Source organism: Delphinus delphis, chromosome 2, assembly GCF_949987515.2.
Source record: "Delphinus delphis chromosome 2, mDelDel1.2, whole genome shotgun sequence".
Lineage (NCBI taxonomy): Eukaryota > Metazoa > Chordata > Mammalia > Artiodactyla > Delphinidae > Delphinus > Delphinus delphis.
In genome coordinates, this window is record NC_082684.1 from 73814567 (window position 1) to 73834954 (window position 20388).

General features: G+C 56.7%; 2 protein-coding genes across 2 annotated transcripts; one reads left to right on the forward strand and one right to left on the reverse strand.

The window, feature by feature from the left end:
* Nucleotides 1–779: 779 nt before the first annotated feature.
* ADCY4 (adenylate cyclase 4) lies at nt 780–16144 on the forward strand. Its single transcript, XM_060004762.1, has 25 exons — nt 780–1215; nt 2887–3084; nt 3198–3359; nt 3976–4125; nt 4567–4715; nt 4792–4903; nt 5629–5756; nt 5892–6050; nt 6305–6437; nt 6616–6789; nt 9288–9331; nt 9468–9554; nt 9733–9802; nt 10127–10224; nt 10896–10980; nt 11087–11224; nt 11871–11981; nt 12242–12426; nt 12626–12710; nt 13183–13341; nt 14609–14755; nt 15046–15153; nt 15271–15385; nt 15707–15831; nt 15915–16144. The coding sequence occupies exons 1-25, from the start codon at nt 1057–1059 to the stop codon at nt 16065–16067; spliced, it is 3234 nt and encodes a 1077-aa protein (XP_059860745.1). The 5' UTR covers nt 780–1056; the 3' UTR covers nt 16068–16144.
* Nucleotides 16145–18152: 2008 nt separating this feature from the next.
* Nucleotides 18153–19919, reverse strand: LTB4R (leukotriene B4 receptor). The gene is given in 4 exon segments (XM_060003481.1): nt 18153–18412; nt 18415–18834; nt 18837–19230; nt 19843–19919. Coding segments are annotated over 3 exon segments (1065 nt in total). The 5' UTR covers nt 19222–19230; nt 19843–19919.
* Between the last annotated feature and the right edge of the window lie 469 nt (nt 19920–20388).

Sequence of the window (20388 nt, forward strand, 5' to 3'; positions counted from 1 at the left end):
GGAGGGGGCTCGCCGTGGGAATTTGCAGACCCCAGCACATCTCCCTGCATGATGCCCCTAGTCTCTCGTACGTCAGCCCCCATACTACCACCTCCTTCCGCCGCGTGCACACATTGCTTCCGTGGAGGCACTGGAACCCTTTGATTCTCAGCTGCTGTCTGGGAGTGGACAGCGACGGCTCCACAAAGCTACACGCAGATGTGCCCCTCCCCTGGAGCTGGACACCACTGGAGTATGGACCACTCAGATACGGCCACAGCGCTGCCGTCTAGGCTGGAGGAGCAGGGAATGACCGCCTCCCATCCTAACCTAGAACCTAGCCCCCGCGTGGCACCCTGTTCTTCTTCCCCGCATCCTTGCCAGCCTTCGCTCCAGCCCACCCTCAGTCTCCCCACATCCAAGGTTCTGAACCCATTTTGACATTTGACGCTTGGCTCAGCCCACCCCACCCCTTGCGTCTCCCCCCGCGGTCCGCATTCCTCTTCCTTGAGGGGGCAGATGTGGGGAGGCTGTGGAGTTAGGAGAGACAATCAGAGTGGGGGAGGAGGCCTGCGGAGTCCGGCTAGGGCACAGGAAGGGCCGGGCTGTCCCACCGGGGAAGTGGGAGGGCGCCGAGGCGCCGGGAGGGAAGTGCCTGTTGCCCGGGGCTCAGAGCTAATAGCCTAGCAGCCAGTGTGACTCCGAAACCTGCCCTGGGGTTAGCCCGTTCAGCTGCGGCAGTGAGTTGGGGGAAAGGAGGTAGCCGGGGCTCCTTTGCTTCAACCCTGAATCCTGTGCCCCTGGCTTTTGCTAGAGCACCTCTGCAGTCTGGGTTTGAGGAAGGAGAAGCAAAGCATTGAGCAGTCCCTTCACTGCCAACTGGGAGAAGGCAAGGAGGTCACACGGAGTGCCTGGGGGAGGTGGGATAGCGAGGTTGGGAGGTCCGGGCGCAAGTGGCTTGGACCTGGTGAGAACGGCACAGCTGGGGCTAGCTGGGGCCTCAGACAGTAACCCACCCTGGCCCTCCTCAGCCCCAGGGGTCACCCCAAGGCGGTATAGCTCTGGGCAGGGGAGACCATGGCCCGCCTCTTCAGTCCCCGGCCGCCTCCCAGCGAAGACCTCTTCTACGAGACCTACTACAGCCTGAGCCAGCAGTACCCACTGCTGCTGCTGCTGCTGGTGATCGTGCTCGTCGGGCTCCTGGCGCTGCTCGCTGTTGCCTGGGCCAGCGGCAGGGTGAGTGGCGGGGGCGGTGCGGGGAGTGGGGCTCTGGTGCAGGGCGCCTCCTCGGGGACAGCGGGAGGGTCATTGCCTCAGGGGCATTTTCAGGGTTGGGACTTGTGGGTCTTCTTTCGTTTCGGCCACGCCTTGCAGCTTGTGGGATCTTAGTTCCCAACCAGGGATCAAACCCACGGTCCCTGCACTGGAAGCACGGAGTCTTAACCACTGGATGCCACCAGGGTAGTCCCACGTGGATCTTCTTTTCGATGTGCTTTCTTGGCTGGGACCCGGGAAACAAGTGCTAGCCCTTGAGGAACTGCAGTGACCCTGCACTAGTCACTCTGCCTCTCTGGGCCACAGTCTCCGGGTCTACACGAGGAGATAGCTGAGCCCTCGACGCTTCTAATTTCCCTGCAGGTACTGACAGACCTCAGACCTTACAAGCTTCTGTGATCTACTGGTCCTAGAATAAATCCAACACCGGAATTTCCAGTTTTCCGGCGGTGGGGGGGGATTACACTGGGCCCCGTGGGAATCTGCTTCCTGGTTTTCTTTCCCTTTTAGGGGCCGTAGGGCAGTTGTACCCACAGAGTCCCAGAAGACACTTTACATCCCACTCTCATTTAGTTCCAAAATGAACCCGTGTCCAGTTTCTTTTGTGGGGGGAAAGGGGATCTTCAATTCCACTTCTGGAAGTATCCTGCGTCAAGTTTTCTTTTCACATTTCGGAGGCAAGGTGGGAAAACCACTGGATGTGACCAGTCGTTGGCCGTCCTCCTCCAAGTCCAGGAAGAGGTGGGGACAAACGGTGGAGACCGGGGTGGGAGTGGGGGGCTTCTACGCCTTGAGGTGATGGTGAGATCCAGCTCCCAGGCAGGCGAGGGAGGTTCTGGGCGCCCCCCTGCCCAAGCTCTGCTTGAGGGCGGGGTGGGGTGGGGTGGGCTGGGGGGTGGGCGGGGCCTGAAACTCTGAACCTTGGCCCCGGGCAGGGAATCTCCCCAGCAAATTGGCCAGATTTGGATACACTCATGCCTAAGTGCCTTCTGTGAGCTGGAATTTCTCACTTGCTTTGGGATCCCAGGTGGGGGTGGGAGGGGTGCTTTCGTTCCGAGAAAACTGAGTCTCAGAAAGCTTCTGGATCCACAAATGGCCAATATGAGGTTGGAGCCAGGTCTTCTGGGTAGACGGCCCAAGGTTCAGTCCCCCTGCAGCATGCCAGTGAGATAGTAGGTTGAATCACAGGAGACTGCTGGCTCTCAGAGCACAGGGAGAGCAGGTCGGTGCTTTGTGACCACCTAGAAGGGTGGGATAGGGAAGGTGGGAGGGAGGGAGACACAAGAGGGAGGGGATATGGGGATATACGTATGCATATAGCTGACTCACTTTGTTATACAGCAGAAACTAACACACCATTGTAAAGCAGTTATACTCCAATAAAGATGTTAAAAAAGAAAAGAGAGGGAGAAGGCAGCATCTTAAACTCAAAAAAAAAAAAACAGATTATCAGCAATTTCATGTGGTTCAACCTAATATGAATGGCAAGTGAAGGTGCCCTACCTGCTTTTCTTACTTGGGTTTGAAACAGTTTTCAGAACGGCTCTGAGGGACTGCCCACTCCTCCTCTCCTTGGACAAGCTCTCCAAACTCCACACGCCAGTCTTGCCTCATGTACCCCCTCCCCTCCAGGAGCTGGCCTCAGACCCGGGCTTCCTGACCACTATGCTGTGCGGGCTGGGCGGCTTCTCGCTGCTGCTGGGCCTGGCTTCCCGCGAGCAGCGACTGCAGCGCTGGACGCGTCCCCTGTCGGGCCTCGTGTGGGCAGCGCTGCTCGCGCTAGGCCTCGGCTTCCTCTTCACCGGGGGCGTGGTGAGCGCCTGGGACCAGGTGAGGCAGGCCGAGCAGTGGGGAGGGGACTCCCGGGCCTCCGACGCGCACCCAGGCCCCGAGGAGCAGCGCAGCAGTGTAAGCGTGCAACTTCCCGCGCCCGTCTCCCCCAGGTGTCCTTTTTCCTTTTTGTCATCTTCACCGTGTACGCCATGTTGCCCTTGGGCATGCGGGACGCCGCCGCCGCGGGTCTCGCCTCTTCACTCTCACACCTGCTGGTCCTCGGGCTGTATCTTGGGCTTCAGCCGGACTCACAGCCCGCGCTGCTGCCGCAGGTGAGCACGCACGGAGCACAGGCTGCGTCCGAGGCTGGCTCCGCTGGGCGCTACTTGCTACCTCTGGGCATTCACCAACCGTTTGATGAGCTGTGACTCCAAGGCAGGGCGCAACGCTGGGCGCAGGGTACAAACACAGACCCCGACCGTGCCCTCGTGGAGCTGGTACAGAGCGCAGTGCGATGCCTGCAAAACGCCAGAAGAGGGCTCTGGGCCCACGGGGAAGGGAGCTCGCCAGGGGACTGGGGTGGTGGGGACAGATGTGGACGACGGAACCATCACAGAGAATGTAAAAATTGGAGCTTGAGTAGTGTCGTGCTGCGGCGCGGGTGGGGATGGTGGAGTAGTATTCCCAGCAGAGGGAACGTACGTGCCAAGGTTTCTAGATCTAAGACGCCGTGTTGGTGCAGCAGCCAAGAGTCCGCTTGGGGGGGGCGGGGCGGGGGGAGGAGAAGTGCCCCCTATGGGTCCCACAGTGTGGCACCCGTTGCCTCGAAATACTTCGGTCTCTTAACTGCAGAGTCCTCCTCAGCCCTCTCAGAGACCAATCCAGCTACACACAATAGCCCCCCGACCCCGGGGTCCAGCGCCCCCTGAGGCTGACCCTTCCCCACAGCTGGCGGCAAACGCGGTGTTGTTCCTGTGCGGGAACGTGGCCGGAGCATACCACAAGGCGCTGATGGAGCGCGCGCTGCGCGCCACGTTCCGGGAGGCGCTTAGTTCCCTGCACTCCCGCCGGAGACTCGACACCGAGAAGAAGCACCAGGTCCGCTGGGCCCGGGAGGCCGGGAGGGACCGGGGCTCGGGGGGAGGAGTTGTTTAGATCACACAGCCGGGCTCTGGAAGCTGAATGACTTTGGGAGGGTCGCTTGACCTTCTGTTTCCTCCTTTGTAAAATGTGGCTATCACCCACCTCGGAAGGCCGCTGTGAGGCTCAAGCAAACTGAAGCTTGTGAAAGCATTTTAGAACGTTGTGATACTAAACAAAGGGCTCTAACTCCGGTATTGGTGCTGGAAGTTCAGTCCCTAAAGGTGATCAGTGCAGGGCAGGGGTGGAGCCAGGCTGTAGGTGGTGGGGAGGACCTGGGCCAGCGCCCTGGGAACACCTCTGGGGCTGGGGAAGTCTGTGGGCTCCTAAGGGTTTTGGGGGGCTGAGGCTCCTGGTTTTAGGGGTAGGAGTGTTGGTGCTTATAGTCACCTCCCCCAGGAACACCTTCTCTTGTCCATCCTTCCTGCCTACCTGGCCCGAGAGATGAAGGCGGAGATCATGGCACGGCTGCAGGCTGGACAGGGGTCACGGCCAGAGAGCACCAACAACTTCCACAGCCTCTATGTCAAGAGGCACCAGGGAGTGAGGTATAAGGAAGGATGGCAGATGGGAGGGAACGTGGGCTGAGACCCCAGCCCCACTGACGCAGTCTGCTCTGCCCAGCGTGCTGTATGCTGACATCGTGGGCTTCACGCGGCTGGCCAGTGAGTGCTCCCCTAAGGAGTTGGTGCTCATGCTAAACGAGCTCTTTGGCAAGTTCGACCAGATCGCCAAGGTCAGAGGGGGCTTCCTTCCCCACCTTCAAACTCCCCACCCTGGAGAGCCCCTTCCGAGGGAAAATCCTGCCTTATAAGATCCCAGTCCCACTTCCAAGTCCATGTGGGCTCCCAGATACCCCACTGCAGGTAGGAAACCCTCTCAAATCTCCCCAGGTATGGAACTGCTCACTGCACACCTCAAACCTGGAGAGACCTTTCAACATCCTCACAGATGCCCCAAACACAACACCCCCAAACAGGCTCTGAGCCCCAGCATAGGTGTCTCTGGACACTGCAACCAAATCCCCATAGATTTTTCTGATGCGCTAACATTAGGAGGCCCTTCCAAGGGAAACCTCTGCCCTCTGCATCCTCAGCCCAGCTACCTTCTCAGTCCCCAGGGATGCCCCTAAGCAACTTAATCTTGGGTGTCCCCCCAAAAAACCCTCAATCCTGAGGTGACTTTCATATGCTCAAATCTGGATACACACTACACGTGCCAAAGATGGAGAGAGCCACAGACATCCCAACCTTTCAGAAGCCCTTCTGAGAAAGACACCCACATAGGAGACCTCAGCCAGCCCCGTATCAAGTTAAGAGAGTCCCTAGATCTGACCTAGACAATCCCAACCTCAGAAGTTCTTCAGGAATACCACATTTGCTCCCACTTTTCCCCAACTCCCTCCTGCCTCCTTTGATCACTAACCAGGTGACCCCCTCCCCCTGTACACCCTTCCCCCAGGAGCATGAATGCATGCGGATCAAGATCCTGGGAGACTGTTACTACTGTGTCTCCGGGCTGCCGCTCTCGCTGCCAGACCACGCCATCAACTGCGTGCGCATGGGGCTGGACATGTGCCGGGCCATCAGGTCAGCTCGGGTGGGCAGGATGGATGTGGGGTGGGGGCGGGAAGGGTAGTGGAAGTCATCCCGGAGAGAGGGAGGGGTGCTGCATGGGTAGGGCTGAAGGCAGCACTCCCACTGTTCTCCACACACTCTGCTCAGGAAACTTCGGGCAGCCACCGGCGTGGATATCAACATGCGTGTGGGTGTGCACTCGGGCAGCGTGCTCTGCGGGGTCATCGGGCTGCAGAAGTGGCAGTATGATGTCTGGTCCCATGATGTCACTCTGGCCAACCACATGGAGGCGAGTGGAGTGCCAGGGTGAGAGCTGGGGCTCCAGCAGGCTATAGCCAGAGCCCAGTCAGGCCTCCCACATGCCTGGTTTTCATAGTTCTTTAAAATGGGCACGTTCCCAAGTGGGGCTCAGAGAGATCCTGGGGTACAGGGAGGGGAGCTGGGAGACACCTCCTGTAGCACAGGGCCTTGCTTGAAGTCAGACCTCCAGGAATGATCCTCGAAAGAAATGAGAGATTTGGAAGCCCTCCCTTCTGATTCCCACTGCCCCCTCCTTCCAGACGAGTACATATCACAGGGGCTACGCTGGCACTGCTGGCAGGGGCTTATGCTGTGGAGGATGCAGCCATGGAACACGGGGACCCATACCTTCGGGAGCTAGGGGAGCCGACCTACCTTGTCATCGATCCCCGGGTAAGAGCCCAGCCTGGACCCCATGGGCTGGCCCACGGGCCTGATCTCTTCCATGCCAGAGACTGAGCTCCTGTGTCCTGAAGTGTGTATCATGGGGGAGGGGACACAAGCCTTTAAGGGGTGTGGGGAGAATGGGGAAGGGTCTGTGATCTTGACTCTCAGCCCTCATGTGCCCCAGGCTGAGGAGGAGGACGAGAAGGGCACTGCAGGCAGGTTGCTGTCCTCTCTTGAGGGCCCCAAGATGCGTCCGTCACTGCTGATGACCCGCTACCTGGAGTCCTGGGGTGCGGCCAAGCCTTTCGCCCACCTGAGCCACGTGGAGAGCCCTGTGTCCACCTCCACCCCTCTCCCGGTACGCGCACCTCCTTCACGAGCCCAGCACTCACGTAAACCCACCCCCACTGCCCGCTTCCAGCCCCTCCCGCCCGCACCACTAGTGAGTCACTTGACGTCACAAGGTCCCGAACTTTCTGCTCACCCTAGTTACTGGTTCAGGACCTTCCTTGCCCTTCTTTCCAGAGAAAGGGCAAAGATGACTGCCCTCTGAGCTCAGCTCAGAGACGACCCAAGATCCCACAGACACTATGTCCCTTGCTACCCAGCCTCTACTCACGAAAGCCCCTTCCCCTGGTACCCTACTTCCTCCTCACTCTGAGGCCAGTGGTGCACATCTATTCCCACCAGGAAGTGTCTCTGTTTAGCTCAGTCCTGCGACTGCACGCTCTCTTCTTCAGTCCCCTCTGGGACCGGGAAGGCGGGGCCAATCGCTTGTTGCCCCTACTCTCCAACACTTGTACACAGATAAAATGAGGTGGCAGTGAAAATCCCTCATGGCCTTGAAGAAGGAAATCACCATGAGTGGGCGGGAGGGGGGAGGGAGAGAGGGGAGCCGGCCTACCCCTCCTCTGGGGTAAGTTAGGGCCAGTTACTGGCTGACCTATACATAGCACTTCAAGGTAGTCAGTGATTCACCAGCTGCCGGCGGAGCCTGGATCTCCTCCACCAGCCGACTCTTGAGGTTGGTACTTGATGACAAGCGGCCAGAACCCCCTCATGCAGGGGCCCAGGCCATGTCCCTAAAGGCTTGCCCTGGGATTACATTCCTCAGCCCGTTCTCCTCCATTTCACCCGATCTGTCCAAAACCTGTTCAGCATTCCCAACCACCTATCCACAGATCTTCCCAGGATCTTCCCTACTAGGTAGACCAGCTTGAATCTATGGGGTGACTACAGAGTACCCTTTCTGTGTCCCATCCCCACTCCTCTCCCATCCAGCAGGAAAGCGGGCCAGAGATCAGTGCACAGTGGGGAGGGGGAGGGGGTGGACCTTGGCAGCAGTGGCTCAGCGGCTGAGTGCATGGGGAAGGGGAGCTGTCAGAGGGCTAAGCTGGCAGGGTGGAGAGGAAGGAAGAGCCCAAGACCCAGCTGACTGTTGCAGGATGAGACCTCCCAGTGGGGGTGGGGTAGAAAGGGGTTTGCCGGGAGCCCAGGGGCTGTAAGACAATATTGGGTACAATCCCCGAGGTGGGGAAGCCCCCCAGAACCCATGCCAGAACTCCCCAACCCCCCACTGGCGTGCAGGCTAAGAAGTTCAGGGCAGAGTGGGAATCCCTTGCTCTAAGGTATCTCCTGAGGCAGGACCTCACCAGCCCAGAGACTCCCTTCTCAGCCCCTGATATCCCAGGGTCTCATTCAAATGTTAGGAATCCTGAGACTCACACTTAGCCTACTATTAAACAAGGCAGAACTTTGGGGTGGTGGGGTGCTGTTTGTGTGGTGGGTACCATCCCTCCATTCCTTCCTTCCTTCCTTCTTTCCACAATCTTTGAGCACCTACTATGTTGCAGGCACTAGGTTGGTTCTTGAGAAGACAGAAATGAATAAGATGTTTTCCTTGCCTTCAGATAACTTATAGGCATGGGGCCGGGGATGAGGGCGCAGGTAGGTAGTCTGATAAAAGTGAGGATCGGGCATAGCTGCATAGATGGCCCCGTGCCTAGAACATACCTCTCAGTCGCTCTCCGTCTCTCCCTCTCTGCTCCTCTCACATACACAAGGTTTTGGTTTGGGGGATGAGGTGGCCCCCTGTGACCCTGCTTCCTTCACATGAGCCAGGCGAGTGGGGAAGGACGGTCACCACACATCTTCACCCCCTTCCTTGGCGCTTGTCTTCACCTGCTCGCGTGCTCCTTCTCACATCTCTGCACACATTGCGTATTCCTTTCGGTGCAGAAGAGAGTGACTGGAAGCAGGTTTGTTTCTTTTCCTCTTTCCCTTTCTTCTCCATTTTAGTTTCCCTCTCTCACCACCTCCCAGCTCAGCCTGACCATCACGAAAGGGCAGAGGAGATTCAGAGTGTTTTGCATTGCCATTCCAGTTTCAACCAACAGGGATTTGGGGGCATGGGGTGATGGGCAAGTCATTGCCTTTGGAATCTGTTGCAATCCTTAGGGAAGATGAGACAAGGAATCAACAGCCACTCATGCCTACAGAGGATCCAGGGTTGCCTCCTAAGTGATAGAAACTATGAGGAAATCAGAGAGTATAGAGACTCTGGGAGTCCGAAGAGTCAGGAGGAAGCTTGAAGAAGTAAATGTGGTTCGAACCTTCCCTTGAGGGTAGGTGGGATTTGGTAGAGATAGAGATGGAGATGGAGGTAGAAATGGAGATATACAGGGAGAGATAGAGATAGAGAGAGAGAGTTCATTAGAGGCAAGGGAAGCAGCCAGGTCAAATGCTCAAGTGAAGACCGGGTGTAGGTAATGGAATGCCTCACTGCAGAGAGGCTCCACCATGGTGGAGGACGCTCACCATCTTCCATCTTCCCCCATCCCTGTGTTCTCCCTGCAGGAGAAGGCCCTGTCTTCCTTCAGCCCCCAGTGGAGCCTGGACCGGTGAGGAGGCTTGAACAACTTTGACAGTGGGGCTGTCCCAGTGACCTGCCTCCATCCTCCCTGGGGGGGCTTCTCCTGCTTTGCCCAGATGCTTTTGAGGATCTCCCTGGTGACAGGCTGGGCTCTCACTGTGCAGGAGCCGTACCCCCCGGGGACTAGATGATGAACTAGACACCGGGGATGCCAAGTTCTTCCAAGTCATTGAACAGCTCAACTCTCAGAAGTACGGAGAGCAGGAGAGGGCTGGGAGGGCTGGAGGCCTGGGCTCATGTGGTAGAGGAGGGGTGGTAGGACCTGGAAGGAAGGGAGAGCCTTCCCAGCTCTAGCCCTTCGACTCACCGGACCACGCCCTCCTCCCTGCCCCTTCCTCTTCCGGGCTTACTGCCCCCACCCTCCACCAGACAGTGGAAACAGTCAGAGGACTTCAACCCATTGACACTGTACTTCCGAGAGAAGGAGATGGAGAAAGAGGTAGACTGGGGGGATGTCACCATAGGACTTCCCAACCTCAGTTCCTGCACCCTGGGGAGGGAGCAGGCCCTGTGGTCCCACCTCCCCTCCCCAGGTCTGCCCAGTTTGTGACCCTGGTGGGTGAAGGGCTCATACCCATCTATTGAATTACTGGCTGGTGATGGGAGGGAGGAGGGCAGCTCCTTGGGGAACAGGTAGAGGCTACCTGGGACGGAACTGGAGGAGGGACAGTGAGGCTGGGGACCCACTCCTTGCCTGGGACTGACACCTTCAAGGTGATGGGCAGCACTGGTGCCCTGTCTCCACCGACCCCCTCCCTTCCAGTATCGGCTCTCTGCACTCCCCGCCTTCAAATACTATGCCGCCTGCACCTTCCTGGTTTTTTTCTCCAACTTCATTATCCAGATGCTGGTGACAAACAGGTGAGGGACCCCCAGGCAAGGGAAGCCCTGATTCTCAAGAACAGAACCCCTGGCTCTTCCAGACCCCTGGCCCACACTTTCTTCCCTTGCCCACTTCCCCTCAGCTCAGGGCACTGAGCCACAGAGGAAATGGAAACATGTGGTCTGGGGAACTGGTCATCATAGCCCCCATCTTCCTATCTTACATCCCGTGGACTTTCTGTGTACCCCAAGCATTTTCACATACCCGTCTTTCAATTCTAGCAACAGTCCCATGAAGGAGGTTTTGTTCCCATTGAGAAGTCCAAATCTCACAGCAAATGAGCTTAGAGAGTAGGTCCTCACTCCCAGTTCACTGCTAGGAGGGGTGAGGACTCATTCAAAACTCAGCCAGATGAAAGAGCTTTGGCCTGAAAGCGCAGAGACCAGTCTGATGCAGCCTCGGCCACTCCTGTGAGTCCCCTGTCCCCTTCCAGTATTGTCCCTACGTTATCCCAGTACTGTCCTTGACCCCTCAGCTTTCCCAGATCATCAGCATGTAATGCCTTTCATCAGCCTAGACCTCACTGGCAGCCGGTTCAGATCCCCAGGACCACTTTTCCCCACGTCTCCCAACCAGACTGAACGGCACCCTCCTAGCGCACAGAAAACCTCTTCTGGTTCTTAAAGGCCTCGCTCTTGTCTCTCTTTAGGCCCCCAGCTCTGACCATCACCTATAGCATCACCTTCCTCCTCTTCTTCCTCCTCCTCTTCGTCTGCTTCTCAGAGCACCTGACGGTGAGGTGGGCTTGGGGGCAGAGTGGCGAGCTGGGGCCCTGACCACGACTTGGCCTGCAGTGGGTGCCCCAGCCCCACGGCTAAGACTCCCATGCTCCTTCCACAGAAGTGTGTCTTGAAAGGCCCCAAGATGCTGCACTGGCTGCCCACACTGTCTGTCCTAGTGGCCACACGGCCCGGACTGCGAGTTGCCCTGGGCACCGCTACCATCCTGCTCGTCTTCTCCATGGCCATTACCAGCCTGGTGAGAGAGAGGGGGCCCTATGCATCCCCATTAGGGCATGCCGGACCTGCCAGAGGCTGAAAGAGGACCCTTGGATTTGGGGGGGCTGCTGGACTAAAGCCAGGGGATGCTGGAAATGTTGGACAAGTGTAAAAGACAATTATAGTCGCCCACGACCTACCACCTGGGCATAATCATTGTTAATAACACTTTGGTGGATATCCTTCCTATCTTTTTTCTATGTATGCAGACCTTCCTTCCTTACCTTACTCACTATGATTTTGTAAGCTGAGTTTGGCTGATTTTTCAGAACTTAGCATCGTTCCTAGAATTCTATCCCTGAAAAGCACCTTAGGAATCATCCCCCATCCAAGTTACAGAAGCAGAAGCTGGGGCCCAGAGAGGTTAAGTGGCTGGCAAAAGATCACACAGTGGATCCATGACAGACTAGAGCTCAGGACACCCACTCCCCTAATCCCTGCCCCCCCCCGCCCCCGCCAGCGAGGACCCCAGCGCTGAGGCTCCCTCACCAACCAGAGATAGCAGGCTCCACCCCTTTGGAGGAGTCTGGCCACGACTCATCCCTGGGTCAGCTGCAACCCGGCACAAGCCGCCACTGTGCCCAAGGAACTGCCTGCCCGCCTCAGCTCCTCGTCTCCTTCTGCAGGTCTTCTTACCGGCAGCATCAAACTGCCCTTTCCGGGCTCCCAATGTGTCCTTCACGGCTTCCAACCTCTCCTGGGAGATCCCTGGGTCCCTGCCTCTCATCAGCGTCCCCGTGAGTATCCCTCACAGCCCTGAATCTCCTTCTCCAGAGCCTTCCTCCGCCCCTCCCCCACCCCTTAGTTGAAGAGCACTTCATCCCGTGGACCGGGACAGATATGTCACACTTGGTGTGTGTGTGTGGCCGACACCCTCTACCCTCCTGATAGGACTGGACCCTGGGAGGGGCAGGACAGGAGCCCTGGGGCGGCCCCCACCCCCGCCCCTGCCCGAGGGACATGCCCCACCTCCTGACCGCCTTGCCCGGGCCCCCAGTACTCCGTGCACTGCTGCGTGCTGGGGTTCCTCTCCTGCTCCCTCTTCCTGCACATGAGCTTCGAGCTGAAGCTGCTGCTGCTGCTGCTGTGGCTGGCAGCCTGCTGCTCCCTCTTCCTGCACTCCCACGCCTGGCTGTCTGACTGTCTCATCGCCCGCCTCTATCTGGGTGCCTTGGACTCCAGGTGCGCACGGCCGCTGCACAGTGGGGCACGGGCTGCGATGGGACAGAGCAGGAGTGTTTTCATCTCTTTGTCTGAACCACCCACAGGGCAAAAGGAGAGGGAGGCCGAGGGCTACGTGGGCACGGGTGCGGGAGGCGGCGGGGAGAGGCCATGGAGAAGGGGCAAGGCAAAGAGAAGCCCTGACCTGTAGCCTCCTCAGGCCAGGGGTGCTGAAGGAGCCTAAACTGATGGGAGCAATCTCCTTCTTCATCTTCTTCTTCACCCTCCTGGTCCTGGCTCGGCAGGTAAGTCTCCCAGCTCAGCCCTCCAGGGCCTCCCTAGGAAGGGTGAGGCGGAGTCCCCATATGTGTGACTTCATCTTCCCCTTATTCTCTTACTGCCTTTCCCTTATTCTCACCTCTCCAGGGTGGAGCCCAAATGGTGTGTCCATTAGAAGCTTCTAAGTGAACCTTCCTGCTCCCTTTCTTTCTCCTTCACTCCCCGAGGGGAGCACCCTCAAATTCTCCCCTCCCCTCCTCCCTCCCACCCCAATCTAGGAGAATTCATGCTTAAGAAAAAATCTGCTGCCACTACTGTCCTCGCTAGTTTGAATCTAGATTCAAGGCAGTCTCCCCAGGGATAGTTGCACCTTAAGCCTTTTCTCTAAACTGGGGGTGTGGGATGGTTTTCAGCGTCACGGAGTGAGGGGTGGACACTCAGGAGCTGGGGCTCCCCCTGTACTGTCTCTTCCCATGGCCCCCTGGTGACCCTCCCCAGAATGAGTATTACTGCCGCCTGGACTTCCTGTGGAAGAAGAAGCTGAGGCAAGAGCAGGAGGAGACAGAGACGATGGAAAACCTGACTCGGCTGCTCTTGGAGAATGTGCTCCCCGCGCACGTAGCCCCCCAGTTCATCGGCCAGAATCGGCGCAACGAGGTGACTCCCCACCCCCAGCTCCTGAGCCCCAGACGATGAAAGTCTTGGCTTGGCCCATCCTCTCTGGACTCCTGTACCATGGGTTGGGTGGCTGCCCGAGCCCCGGTGCCTGTCAGGTGCCTCCGTTTTCACAAGAGCTTAGGCTCTGTCTTTGGCGAGCACGGAATCTCCGGCTCCCAGGTTCTTACTTGGAAGGAGTGTCCTCTCTAACGGCCACTCTCTCCACTTCAGAAGCCTCATCGCGTGTCGATGGGAACTGTGTGAAGGACACAGTCCACCCATCTCTCTAGCCCTGCATTATCCAGTATGGTAGCTGTTAGCCTTGTGTGGCCATTTAAATTTAAATTAATGAAAATAGAAAATTCACTTCCTCGGTCACACTGGCCACATTTCAAGTGTTCGACAGCTTCTCGTGGCTAGTGGCTGCCATATTGGGCGGCACATATAATAGGCGTTTCCACCACCACAGAAACTTCGGTTGAATGATCCTGCTCTAGATCCTCAGATATCTTGCTACAGTCAGAGGATCAGAGGTCACTCACATATCCGCACCATCTTCTCTGTACCACCACCACCTCGCACTGTCTGCTGTGGAAACGCTGTTGGCCTGTATCAAGAGGGTGTTAAAAGAAATGGCTCAGGGGCTATGTCGCAGCCTTGTGCCTCACCACATGCTCTCTGCTCTTGAGATCAGTAGTAGCTCTGCTTCTCCTGGTTTCTTCTCTTATAGACACTGGAAATCTGGTAACTGATCCTGTTTCTGTCTTCTCATTGGCTACTAGAAAGCTTAGAGCCAGAATCTGGGATTAATGAGATTCCCCCTTTCCCTACCATTGCTCTTTTTTTTTTTTTGAGTTTGAACAAAAATCCTTTTCTCAAAGCTCTGGAGGTTATTATTGCTTCATTTTATCTTCCAAACTGTAGCTATCTTTGTAAGCTGACTTAACTGACTTAACACTTTTCAGCAATATGATAGGATATACAGATAATTCCCATGGACATGATCCCAGTTCCAAAAGAGACTCCCTTCACGTTGCTGTGAGGTGATCTTGACTCTGAACCTCGGTCTCTCCTGGAATTGCAATGAGACCCAATCTTTAACTCTTGAGTCACATCCCTGGGGTAACCTGGCCCTACCCCTCTCGTTCCTTCCCGATCCTTCTTAAACCAAGGCGGTGGAGTGTGGACACAGGGAGGAGGACCCATGTAGACCCAGAAGGGGGAAGAATGTGGCATAGCCCCTTACCCCAACCTCTTGCCCTCCCAGGACCTCTACCACCAGTCCTACGAGTGTGTTTGTGTCCTCTTCGCCTCAGTCCCAGACTTCAAGGAGTTTTACTCTGAATCCAGCATCAACCATGAGGGGCTAGAGTGTCTGCGGCTGCTCAATGAGATAATTGCTGATTTTGATGAGGTGACAACTTGAAAGGTCCCCCCAGACCCTATGACCTGGATTCTAGAATTTCCCACCAGTCCCTCCTTCCACTTCGCTCTCCCGGCCATGAGGCCCATCCTCCCTCCCCAGTCCTCCTGCTTCTCCTCTGATCCCCCAGCTCTGCCCTCCCCAGCAACTCTGCCCACTACCAACTCTCCTCCTGCCACCATCCCTGACCCCACAACTGGTCCTTTAGCTTCCAAAATCCTGGGGCTGGGCTTCTGGGAGAGAGCAAGAGAGACTGGGGACACAGCCTCCTTTCCGTACAGCTGCTCTCCAAGCCCAAGTTCAGTGGGGTGGAGAAAATCAAAACTATCTGCAGCACCTACATGGCAGCTACAGGCTTGAACGCCACCTCTGGACAGGACGCACAGCAGGTACAGCGTCCCTTCATTTCGTACTGACCCTCGTCCGGGCTCTCATTGGTGGGCCCATAAGTGGGTCTTATCCCTGTGACCTCATTGATCCATCCTGGTGGGCCGGCCTTTTGCCAGGATGCCGAGCAAAGCTGCAGCCACCTTGGCACCATGGTAGAGTTTGCCGTGGCCCTTGGGTCTAAGCTGGACGTCATCAACAAGCACTCATTCAACAACTTCCGCTTGCGTGTGGGTGAGGACCCTCCCTTGCTGGGACAGTCTGGGACCTCCTCCTCACTTTCCGAAGCTCTCCCTCTCCCGAATCCTTTGTTAGCTGCTCCCCAGCTCACCCCGGGAGCCCCCTCCAGACTCACCCCTTGGGATGGAGCATGAAGCTGCTGGGCCAGAAGCTATGAGATCCATCCAATTCTTTCCCTAGGCCGCAGTCCTCCAGCCCCTCCTCCTTTCCTCCAAGGCCCCTAGGCCCTTCACCCTAGTTCCTTGAGCTGCATCTTCCCCTCCGCTTCCTCGAAATCCCCCCCTCAGGGCCCCTCTTTACCGTACCTCTTGTCAGGGTTAAACCACGGACCTGTAGTGGCCGGAGTGATTGGGGCCCAGAAACCACAATATGACATCTGGGGCAACACGGTGAATGTGGCCAGCCGAATGGAGAGTACAGGCGTCCTGGGCAAGATCCAAGTGAGGGAGCCACATTGGAGGCATGGGGGCGGGGCGATAGGTAGGGCCACTTCCACATTCCCTCACCCCTCCTCCAATCGCAGGTGACCGAAGAGACAGCCTGCGCCCTGCAGTCCTTAGGCTACACCTGCTACAGCCGGGGCATCATCAAGGTCAAAGGCAAAGGGCAGCTCTGCACCTACTTCCTGAACACAGATTTGACACGAACTGGACCTCCCTCGGCCACCCTAGGCTGAGAACCCCACCCCCTCCTCCCACCTATAAGATCCTCAATAAAGATACTCTGGTATGTCTGGGTTAGAATTGATGTCAGAAGCTACTAGCGTATCTGGGGAGCATCTTCTCCTCGCCTCTCAGTAGTATGGCTTCTTCTCAGGCCAAACTGAGTGTTTGTGTGTGTGCAAGTGTGAGCATGAGTGTGTTAAAAAGGAGTGATTCTTTCTCACAAGCTCAGCAAGACGACTGCCTCAGCCTTCCTGCCTGCCTGCCAACATGATTCCAATGTTTTGCACCCTTGGAAGCAGAAAGGATTTTATCCACATGACTCAAAACAAAAACTTGTCCTTTCCTGTTCCCCATCCACAAATACTGGAAAGAATCTCCAGTAAAATGTCATTTGATCTTTATTCATTCAACAAACACTAAATAAGCACCTGTTATGTGCTTACTATGTAGCATGGGCGGGAGGCCTGGGAAATAATCTATTAGGTCCCTCGCTGTTTTGGCTGCTGTTCTCAAACGGACCCACCATGCTTTCTAGCAAGGACCTGTAGACAGTTTGAGGGTCTCCTGTTCTCAGGTCCCTCAGATTCCCCCCTGCTTCCTTTTGCATCCTTCTGCACAGTTGCCGATATTACGTGGGTCTTGAAGCATCCAGGGCTCATTCCCACTTGCTCATACTTTGGGGTCCATGGGAGATATCTGGACACCCTAAGTTTGTTGCAGATGTTGCACGTGGATTTGGGGCTTTTCTCCTAGTTGTCTTTCTTTTTTTATAGGAGATATTCAAAAAGTACACTGCCGCTACCATCTTCTATTTTTTTTTAAATGAATATCGTATATTTTTATTTTATTTATTTATTTATTTTTAATTTTTGGCTGCATTGGGTCTTCAGTGCTGCGCGCGGGCTTTCTCTAGTTGTGGCGAGCGGGGGCTACTCTTTGTTGCAGTGCGCGGGCTTCTCATTGCGGTGGCTTCTCGTGGAGCACGGGCTCTAGGCACACAGGCTTCAGTACGTGTGGCACATGGGCTCAGTAGTTGTGGCTCGCGGGCTGTAGAGCGCAGGCTCAGTAGTTGTGGCACACGGGCTTAGTTGCTCTGCAGCATGTGGGATCTTCCTGGACCAGGGCTCGAACCCGTATCCCCTGCATTGGCAGGCGGATTCTTAACCACTGAGCCACGAGGGAAGCCCCTACCGTCTTCTTAAAACACTGTCGGAACAGAGCCAGTCCCAGACTCTCCAAGGCAACAGTCATCCCTAGGAAAGAATGACTCAACCTTCTCACTTCTGCAAATATTCATTTCCTAAGGGTGACCACATCACAGAGGGCCCTCAGCTCCAGCCTGCACCAGAGCATTTTAGGGGTTGGCAGAATGCTGATGTGCAGAATTCTAGGGGATAAGATCTGATGACTTGGTTCTCAAGTGAGGCCTCCTTGGGAGACACAGGGAAGGAAAGCAATCCCCTAGGACACCTCCCACTGAGAGGACAAAGATTACTGGTAGGAAGTTGGAGTCCTGCTAATAAAGATACCCATCACAGCCTTCAGGGCAGACACCTCACAGCAGTGCTAAGTGTTCTCAGAAGGTTCGCTAAGTCAGGGAGTGAAGGTCCGCTGAGTCGGGGAGTCTGGAGTGGTGAGCCCACGTGGGTGGTCTTCCTTGGCCAGCTTCTTCAGGGGTCTGCAGCCCTGTGTTGTTCTCAGTATGATCTCCAGACCACCTGCCTCAGAGGCAGGGAGGGAAGAAGGTCTGATTTCTATGTCTGTGTCTCTTCCAAAGCTGAAAATCATGGGAAACTAATGGATGTGCCTCTCAGCTGTTGAGAAGGACACCCATAAGGGCAACCAGGAGCACCCCAGTCCGCCATAATACACATGCCCCACACACAGGGTTGACCCAATTTCAGACTTCAGTTTTCATTGCAAAGCTGCCCGTGGGGGCCAGGCTCCCACTCTGCCCTGACTTGCCCTTCCCCTCCCTCTCTTCCGCTCCACCCGCCACCTGGGTAAGAGGAGGTTGAAGAATTGGGTCAGGCCAGCGTGGGCGTATTCCCCCAGGAGGAAAGCGAGCAGCTTTCCGCTGCCACCACCCCGCAGGCCTAGCTGACTTCGCTTCGCTCGAGAGGGTTGGTGGAGGCAGTGAGGCTCTCGGCGGGGCCAGGTTCGGGAGAGGCGGGGGCACCCCTCACCGTCTGGGCCAGGGTGCCCCCGCGGCGGCTGCTGGACGCCTCGGAGCCGGTGCCCTCCAACAGCTTGGCGACGAAGGCCGTGCCAGCCGAGCGCTGCAGGCCGCCGGCAGCGCATGCGTACAGCACGGGGTTCACGCTGCTGCTCAGGAAGGCCAGCGTTCTGAGCGCTTGCGGGTCAGGTGCAGCCGCTGACTCTCAGGCCGGGACCCCAATGTCTTGCCCGCCAGCGCTCGGACCCCCTTGGCCAGGTTCACCACGTGGTAGGGCAGCCAGAAGGCAGCGAAGACCAGGATGATAAAGGCCAGCAGGCGGCCGGTGCAGCGGCTGCGGCGGAAGCGCCGGACCCGCAGCTGGCGCCGGATGTCGGAGTAGCTGGCCACCACGGCCAGGAAGGGCAGCAGGAAGCCGGTGACCACCTCGAAGAACAGATGGAAAGCCCTAAGTGCTTCGCTGGGGTACTTCGGGAAGCAGACCAGGCTCCTGTTGTCCGGACCCAATGTCACTTTGCGGTACAAGATGACGGGTGTGGCCAGCAGGACAGACACCACCCAGATGCCTGCTAGCGCCCGCCAGGCAACTGTCTTGGTGCGAGTTTCTGGGACACAGAGTGGGGGGCCACCACCAGCGAGCGGTCCAGGCTCATGGCCGTGATAAGCAGGACGCTGGCATACATGCTGACTCCGCAGACATAGTGGAACAGGCGGCAGCCAGCCAGTCCAAAAGTCCAGGTGCCTTGGGCCGTGTAGTAGAGGAAAAAGGGGGCAGTGAGCAATACGGCCAAGTCGGCCAGGGCCAAGTGTAGCACCAGCAGGGCAGTGACAGAGCGCTTCCGCATCTCTACCAGGATGCTCCACACCGCAAAGCTGTTGCCGGGCAGCCCCACAGCCAGTGCTACTGACAGTACGATGATAACCAGCAGAGAGATGAACGTGACACCTGGTGACGAGGGTGCTTCAGGAGATGTAGTGTTCGTGGCCATTGCAAGGACCTGGAGAGCGAGGGCGGACACGCACATGAGGGAAGGGACAAGGGTTTCCTGACACCCTGGACACACCTAGCCTGCGTATTCTACTCTGTCTCCAAGGTCAGCAGCAGCAGATGCACCTCCACAGTATACTGCCCTCATCACTGCCAGCTGACCTGTCTTAAGGGGATCTGGCTGAGTAGAAAGACTTAATTTCCTAACTGGGCCACAGGGCCCCTTCCTGCCCACAGACCCAATTGCAAAATATATAGCAACAGCAGAAGCAGTATTTCCAGACCCTTCAGCCTCCTTCCCTCAGGAGACCCTGAAACCCAGAACCAAAGTGGGAACTTTCCTTACCAATGCCGCACCCCTCAAAAGGCTAGCTCCTTTCCCCCCCGCCAGGCACTCAGCCCTTCAGTCCCACTGACTTCTTCCAACCACCTACCCACTCACCCCAGAGATTCCCGGGGCCCAGCAAGAATAACAGGGATGGGAAGGATTTCGTGGATAGGAGACAAGACTAAGTCCTCCCAAGTCATTTTACCACTGGTCAGGCTTTCTTTGGAAATTCCTTTGGACCTCGTCTTATGGCTTCACACCCCCCCCCCACTCCCCTACTCCCAGATAACTTACTTAAGGCTTTGCCGAGCACTGGTTGGAAGCTGGTGTCAATCCCAGGGTGAGAACAGAGTGGTGTAGCCTATCCCCAGATCTGTCCCAGTGCCAGGGGCCTGGCCTGGGGTCCAGGTTCTATCAGCTAAGTCAGCCAGAGAGGAAGTACCACAGAGCAGGGGAGGGAGAAGACACATCTTCCTGAGGGTGGGGTGAGAACTCCTACCCCCTCCCTTCACTAGATGAGGTGGAATATTCTTCATGTTCCGGAAGAGCCCAGCTGGGAGGACGACTCCTCAGGGGTGGGGCAAGAAGAGAAGAGCCCCGGAAGGGGCAGTGAGAGAGGAAAGAGGGGTGAGGGGGTGAGTAGGCTGGGGTGTGGCCTCAGATGCAGGTCTAGACTGAAGCATTGAACAGAGTCATAAACTGCGTCATACAGGAGAAGGAGGGAAGGAAGCCAGAGAGGGGAAATGGACTCAGATTGAGAGGTCAGAACGTTGGATACCTTTATATTTTCTGTGAGCGATGTCGATTTTTCGATTAATAGGAAGTATAGGTTGACGCTGT